This window comes from Marmota monax, unplaced genomic scaffold (genome assembly GCF_021218885.2).
Source record: "Marmota monax isolate L192 unplaced genomic scaffold, Marmota_monax_Labrador192_F-V1.1 WCK01_AAM20220418_F8-fsc00028, whole genome shotgun sequence".
In the NCBI taxonomy this organism is placed as follows: Eukaryota; Metazoa; Chordata; class Mammalia; order Rodentia; family Sciuridae; genus Marmota; species Marmota monax.
The window spans coordinates 1,010,847-1,018,353 of record NW_026694779.1 but is presented as its reverse complement, the minus strand read 5'-3'; the positions used below and the strand labels follow the sequence as shown (position 1 = coordinate 1,018,353).

Here is a 7,507-nt window from a genome sequence, read left to right as displayed (position 1 = left end):
TCGTCATCTTAAACGGCTGCAAAAGTAGTCTCCAGGCCCGAAATCATCGAACCGGGACCCTGCGAGCCTCGTGGAAGTTACTTCTAATATATAAATCTATATATTTTTTTTCCTTTTTCCAGATAATACAGCTGAGCCCCGAGGAGGGAGCCGTGGAGTGGCTGGGCCCCCGGGATCACCTGCCCCAGGAGGCCCTGCTCCAATTGACACCCCGCCAGGGGCTGCCAGGCCCACGTCTTTGCCAACATCTCAACTTTGGTCAGTTTGACGGGGGAAAATAGTATCTGAGAACCGTCTCCGTTTGAATCTGTCGAGTGCCAACAAGAGGGTGAGCCCAGAGTCCCCTGTCGTCTTTTCGGGTGCGTGGTCTCCTCCTGATCCTTATTGATTAAGATTTTTTGCTGAGCCCCTCCTTGACCCCCTTCCTGATTTATTTATTTTTTCTCCAAAAGACAAGACAAAAGGAAGGTATTGGCACCGGGCAACGTGGTGCTCTCCTGTCATCCCAGCGACTGTGGAGGCTGAGGCAGGAGGATCGCTTGTTGGAGGCCAGCCTCAGCAACTCGGCAAGACCCTGCCTCAAAATAAAAATATAAAAAGGGCTGGGGCTGGGGCTGGGTGGTAAAGCGCCCCTGGGTTCAGTCCCTAGGATAAAATAAGAATAGAAGGGCCTTGGCTTCAAGGCGTCCCGAGGGGACATCCGATCTAGGCAAGCCCCTGTGGCCACATGCCTCCAACTTTCTGAGAAACGGAGGCCGGGGGTGGCCTGGGAACAGTGGCCCAGGCTGGAGCAGCTCATCCCTCGCACCCTGGCACTGAAGGGCCTCCGTGGTCGCCCACAAACTCAGGTGCTACCAATTCCCCATCCCTGTCTCCAGCCCCTGGTGGGCAGAGGTTGTGGGGGGTGGCCTCAGGCTCTGGGGTCCTCATCTCACTGTCGAGGCTGAGCTCCAGGGAAGCCAAGCGACCCAGGACGGGGTGGCAGAGCCGGGACTCTGGGGCCGAAGGAGCTGCTGGGAGCCCTGCACCCTCCCGCCTGATCAGCTGCTGGGTGGGCCACGCCTCATCAGGGCTAATTGGAGGGGCGGGGCTGAGGAAGGTATAAGTGGAGGCGGAGGCGGCCCCGCGTCCTCACGTCTGGGCCTGCGTCCCCTGTCTGATGGCTCCCAGCGGAATTACTAGCGTTGCCGCCTCGAGCGCCCCTGCCAGGTCATCTGGGCCTTCTGGTTCTGAGAAGCCAGGTAAGCAAGAGAGGGGCCCCTCCTGGGAGCCCTTCCCCTTCCCCCCAGTCCTCCCTTGTCCCACTCTGGCCCTGGCACCGTCCCCATAGCCGTGTCCCCACAGCCGACCACTTGGCCAAAGACCTCATGCCCCAGCAGAGGCAGGGAGGCCTAGGCCTGGGCCTGGGGCTGAGGCCGGCCCAGGGAGGCCTCAGAGGCCAATGGCGTCTCCCCAGCTGCAAACCATCGCCAGCCTTGGTGGGGGGAGGAGGCCCGGCCACAGCTGCGGGGCATCGAGGTGGAGGGGACGGAGCAGGGGCCTCGGATGCCGGGCCAGGCTCCCCGATTTCCAGGCCCCTGGCCACTTGACCTCGAGGTAGCTACAGGGAGGGACAGGGTTCCTGGGAGAGATGGAGCCCGGGTTGGGGGGGGCATGGCTTTTGTTTTGGGCACCTGGGTATACAGCAGGCATGGAATAAGTGCTGAATGAGGGCTGGGGGAGGACACAGGCCCAGGGAACACCCTTGGGGGTGGCTCTCTGGGGTGGAGGTGCTACAGAGGGTGGGCTGGGGGACTCTTCATCCAGAGCCTGGGCAGGTGCCCATCCCCACTGGGCAGATGGGAAGACTGAGGCCCACAGGGGGCTGAGCCCGGGCGTCCCGGCTCCCAGGCTGCGTCCCACCCAGAGCAACCCCAGGCCCTGGGCTCCTTCCCCCCGGAGGCCTGCAGAGGGGGCCTTGGGTTAGGCCTCTCCACAATTTGCTTCTAGGTCTCGAGTTTGGGGTGAGATTCCCGTTTCTGTCCCCCACTTTAAAAAACAAATTTTAAAAAATCTTTTGCAGCCAGGGGATTCCCGTGGGGAGTCCTAGATTTTGCAAATGATGCCGAGTGCATGGCTCCCGCCGATAATCCCAGTGAGGGAGGAGGCTGAGGCAGGAGGCTGGCAAGTTGGAGGCCAGCCTCAGCGACTTAGTGAGGCTCTAAGCCACTCAGCGAGACCCTGTCTCTCAATAAAATATAAAAAGGGGCTGGGGACGGGGCTCAGGGGTTGAGTGTCCCTGAGTTCAGTCCCAGAGATGTAAATAAATAAATAATAACTAAAATTTTAAAAAATAACTTGGGGATCATTCACAAACTACATGATTCACCCATTTAAAGAGAACGGCTCTGAGTACATCCAGCACATATCTGTTCAGTTTTTAGAATATTTTCATTTCCACAAAAAGAAAACCTGTGCCAATTACCAGTCTGTCCCCATCGCCACCTCTAAACCCCTAACCCTTAACAGCCATTAATCTGATTTTTTTTTAAATACTGGGGATTGAGCCCAGGGGCCCTCAGTCACAGAGCCCGGTCCCCAGCCCTATTTTGCATTTTATTTAGAGACAGGGCCTCCCTGAGCTGTTTAGGGCCTCGCTTTGGCTGAGGCTGGCTTTGAACTGTCAATCCTCCTGCCTCAGCCTCCTGAGCCGCTGGGATATTGTATATAAATATATGCACAGTATTTTGGGCCCCGGGGATGAAGCTCAGGGTGTGGCTCCCCTTAGCATGAGCTCTGCCACTGGGCCACACCCCCACATCCCCATGAGCAGATTTTGGTGGGATGCGTCCTCCCCGCCCCATGGCTTATGGGTAAAAGAAACCAGGCTGCGAGCCCTGCAGCCTGAGTTCTGCAGACACCGCCCCTGTGGCTGTCCCCCAGAGCCCCCCGGGCGTCCTCTGCATCGGTGATTACATGTGGACAACTGGCCCCGTCTATTTTTTTTTCAAAAAGCCCTGACCCTCCACCCATGGGGCTCTGCAACAGCTGGTGCATAGAGGGTTAGACTGCAGGGTGCACCGGCTGAGGTCCTGCCGTCCCTCGCAGGCCAAAGCTACAACTGGGTCTTCCGCCGGAATCCCACGATGCTCCGCATGGTGTTAGAGGCGCTGAAGGCCAGAGAGCAGCCGCGGGGCATGTCGCGGGGCATGTCGGTGGTGGCCATCAAAGTCTACATCCAGAGCAAGTACCCGACGGCGGCGGACGCCGGGCGCTTCAAGTACCTGCTGAAGCAGGCCCTGGACACGGGCATGCGGAGAGGACTGCTCACCAGGCCGGTCAACTCCAGGGCCAGGGGCGCCACTGGCAGCTTCAAAGTGAGTGGGGAGTTGGGAGGCCCCAGGGCCTTTGCACATGCTGCCGTCCTAGACCACGCGGCTCTCATCCGCTCTGCTTGCTCTTCCTGCACGTCCAGCCTCCAGGGAGGCTGTTCTCAGGGACCTCCCCTGGGCTCCTGGTCACCCTGTGGGCAGTATGTGTCTTCATTGCTTTTTGGGGACATTTTCAGAGGTCAAGGACCGTGTCTGCTATATTGGCTCTAAGTCCTGGGCACCTTCACTGTAGCAGAGGATGGGATCCCTGGTCCTTCAGTCAGTGGCTGAGGCTGGCCTCCACTTTGCGGTCCTCCTGCCTCAGCCTCCTGAGTTGCTGAGATGACAGGTGTGCGACCCCCATGCCCGGCTTCATGTTTATTTCTATTTTCTGATATTGGGGATGGAACCCAGGGGCACTTTACCCCTGACCTGCATCTGTAGCCTTTTTTATTTTTTTATTTTGAGATAAAGCGTCACACACCTGCCTCTTTTGGAGTCTTTCCTGATCTTGTGGGGACAGAGAGCGACTCCTCTGGTCCTTGGGGTTGAGTTGCAGCCTCATGTTCTCATCTCTTCCTTTGGACCCATTTGCAGAGGTCCAACCTCTAACAGAACCACCTGAACAGTGTTTTGAGGGGAGGAGCCGTCACCTACAGGACAGATGGGACAGGACACTGAATCTGGGTACTAGCACTGACCCTGATTTGGTGGGAAGGGAAACCAGAATTTTGAAGGGGAAAATTAGCTGGGTGGGTGGGGTGGGCACCTGCCTGTCATCCCAGCGACCCGGGAGGCTGAGGCAGGAGGATCGCAAGTTGGAGGCCGGCCTCAGCAACTCGGTGAGATTCAGAAGGCCGACTAGGAGCAGAAGTGTGGTCACCAAAGTCCCCAGGGCAGGAGGGGCCAGGCAAGGTTGGGAACGCAGGCTTTCACTATGTCCCATGCGCCTGGAGGGGTGCGGGGCGAACCCGAGTTATTTCTTCCATCTTCCCCTAAATGGAAGGCCCTGGGGAGCCCCGAGCTCCTCCGTCTTGCGCAGAGGCAGGAGGCCGAAGGGCTTTTAGAGCCGGGCAGCCACGCGGAAGAGGCTTTTCCCTGTCACCTCTTGGCTTGGTTTATTTTTGTGTATCTCAGGTTCCTTGGTTATTTTTCTCTTCTGAGCTTTCAAGAACCAGTAAGTGGCTGACCCCTTTAATGGCCCCAAACCTCTTTTTTCTTCCTACTAGAAAAGTCAGCCGAGGCCCAGCAGAATGGCGCACACGCCTGCCATCTCAGCAACTCGGGAGGCTGAGGCTAGAGGATTGCGAGTTAGAGGCCAGCCTCAACAACACGGAGGGATGTAGCTGGGGATGTAGCCCCGTGGTGAAGTGCCCCTGGGTTTAACCCCCAGTGCCACATGCAGGACCCTTGAGAGGGGTCCTTTCAGGGTCCTGGCTGACCATAGAGGGTAGCAATCCCCTCAGCACTTTTATTGACCTTGACGTTGACTTTGAAGTCTCCGAGGTCAGACTCCCCGAGGCCAGCCTTGCCAGTCTGGAAGGGGGAGCCGTGGGTTTTAATTTTCACTCTTTTGTTTTTGGTCCCAGGGATTGAACCCTGGGGTGCTTCACTCCTGAGCCCCGTCCCCAGCCCTTTTTATATTTTATTTAGAGACGGGGTCTCCCTGAGTTGCTGAGGCCGGCCTCCAACTTGCGATCCTCCTGCCTCAGCCTCCCGAGTTGCTGGGAGTTTAGGCATGAGCCACCATTATACGTTCCTTAGTATAAAGAGTAACGTAATTCTCCATTTAAGTTTACAAAGTGATATAAGTAAATCCTCACTTAATTTTGCCCTTTAAGAATAAGGACACACCAGGCGCGGTGGCGCACGCCTGTACTCCCAGCGACTCGGGAGACCGAGGCAGGAGGATTGCAAGTTGGAGGCCAGCCTCGACAATTTGGCAAACCCTGTTTCAAAATGGGAAAAGTTGGGAGGATGGGGGATGTGGCTCCGTGGTTAACTGTCCCAGGGTTCAACCCCCCAATAATGGAGGAAAAGATGAAAGACTTAAAATAGCTGCACAAAGTGGCACAGGCCGGTAGCCCCAGGGACCCCGGAGGCTGAGGCAGGAATGTCACAGATTCAAGCCAGCCCAGGCCCCGTCTCAAAATGAAAAATGAAAAACAAACACAAGCCCGAAAAAGGACGCTGACCCTATAAATGATTTGAGCTTGGAGGAGCCCCGTCCCCTGCCCTTTTTAGATTTTATTTTGAGTCTGGGCCTCCCTGAGCTGCTTAGGGCCTCACCAAGTTGCTGAGGCTGGCCTCCAACTTGAGATCCTCCTGCCTCAGCCTCCCGAGGAGTGGGGAAGATGGGCGTGAGCCACTGTGCCCAGCATCAGGCATGATTGGGAGCCTGGTTCCAGTTTTTGGGGTGACGTGGTGCTGAGAGGGTTTGGAGGTGGCAATCCCTTCAGAGCTGGGCTGGGAGGCCAGGTCAGGAGTCCCCGCACCCCCTGACGCGCCCACACCCTCTGAGGACTCCTGGGCGCGGGGCAGGGACACCCCGAGTTGGTTCTGGTACCACCCCACCCTCTCTCCCTCCCTCCAGCTGGTCCCCAAGTACAAGAAGAAAGTCCAGGCCAGGAAGACGTCGGTCCCCAAGGTCCCCAGGAGGCCCAGGGAGGCTGTTGGGAAGGGCTCCAAGAAACCAGGCGCGGAGCAGAAGGAAGCGTCCAGCTCTGGCCAGGCAGCGAGGACTGTCCCCAGGCCAGGGCCAGCCAACCAGAAGGTCCCCAAGAGAGGCCGCGGGGAGGCCAAGGACACCGAGGCCACCAAGCCTCCCCCCAAGCCAGCCAAGGCCACTCGGGCCCCTTCCAGTGCCAATGGGACCAGTGAGCAGGGGAGAGCCAAGGGCAAGAGGCGTCAGCCAGGTGGGTGAGGGACAGGGATGGGGACGGGGACGGGGACAGGGACCGTGGGGGTGGGGCAGGGGCTCCCCTGTGAACCCTGACAGCTCGGGGTGGCCCACGGGGTTACGAAGGCAGCTTAAGCGTTAGGAAGGAGGGAGCCCAGGGAGGCCAGAGCCCCCCCCCCCCGTGGTCCCTGAAGCAGGAATCCAGGAGGGCTTCCTGGAGGAGGTGCCCCAGGAAATCACGTGCAGAGGCCCAGAGATGGAGGGGTGGGCGCTGTGGGGGGTCTGCAGCGAGCTCAGTCTGTCCACCGTGCGGGGAGGGCATCTGGGGTCCAAGGCTCTGGCCAGTGCCGGGGGGGGGGGTCCAGAGGCCCTGACTCTTCCCTCCCCCATGACGGTCCCCCCAACCTGCTCCAGATGCAGAGGCTTGTGGGAGACCCAAGGTGAAGAATGCAAGCTCAGAGGTGAAGAACGCGGGTTCAAAGCCCGCCGACGGGCAGGTGGGCACCTGGGTGACCCCCGGGGTCTTGTCTCTCGCCCTGAGCAGGCCGACCTCGGGCACCCCACACCCGAGCCCTGCAGGGATCAGCCCGGGTGGGGGAACCCTGGTCCATCTCCCCCCAACCTGCAGTCTGCTCTCCTCCCCTCTGGGGGGTGGCCCTCCCTGTTTCATGGCCAAGGGGCTGAGGGGAGGGGACATGAGGTCACTTGTCCAGAGCCTCCCATCTGGGCCTCCCATCCGGGCCTCCCATCCTGGCCTCCCACCCTACCCACGTGGGCTCCGAGCTGCACACCCAGCTCTGTCTCCCTGTCCCTGACTTTGCTTCTTGCAGGTCAAGAGTGGAGTCTCCTCCCCACCCAGAAGGAAGATGGCAGCCAAGACCCCTAAAGAGAAGGTTGGCCAGGGGCCTGGGCAGAGATCAAGACCCAAAGCTGCTGCTGTCCCTCGGAAGGGTGATGGGTCCACACCTGTCCCCTCAGCTGTGGCCAGGAAGACAGAGGCCCCTGAGGGCCTGAGAAAGCCCAGGCTGCCCACCAAGTCCCCATCCTCCAAAGCACGCAGCAAGAAGGTGGAGGCTGAGAAGTAGAGGCTGAGAGGTAGAGGCCAGGAGGTAGAGGAGGCTGAGAGGTAGAGGCCGAGAGGTAGAGGCTAGGGTGGGCAGAGATGGTGATTTTTCTCTGGATCTTTATTCTCTGATCAGCCATTATTCAATTTTAATGTAACCTATTTATCAATAAAGGCTTCATATTCCTTTTCCTA

The 7,507-nt window shown here is 58.6% G+C and overlaps 1 protein-coding gene across 2 annotated transcripts; it reads left to right on the top strand.

Annotated features, from left to right (window-relative positions):
• Positions 1-7,507, top strand: LOC124079817 (histone H1.8). Of its 2 annotated transcripts, none has more exons than XM_046425588.2 (6): positions 1-328; positions 453-1,241; positions 3,088-3,356; positions 5,944-6,265; positions 6,664-6,746; positions 7,080-7,507. In XM_046425588.2, the coding sequence occupies exons 2-6, from the start codon at positions 1,160-1,162 to the stop codon at positions 7,332-7,334; spliced, it is 1,011 nt and encodes a 336-aa protein (XP_046281544.1). In that variant the 5' UTR covers positions 1-328; positions 453-1,159; the 3' UTR covers positions 7,335-7,507. The 2 variants fall into 2 exon arrangements, with proteins under 2 accessions (XP_046281544.1, XP_046281543.1); XM_046425587.2 differs by having other exon boundaries at positions 1-359.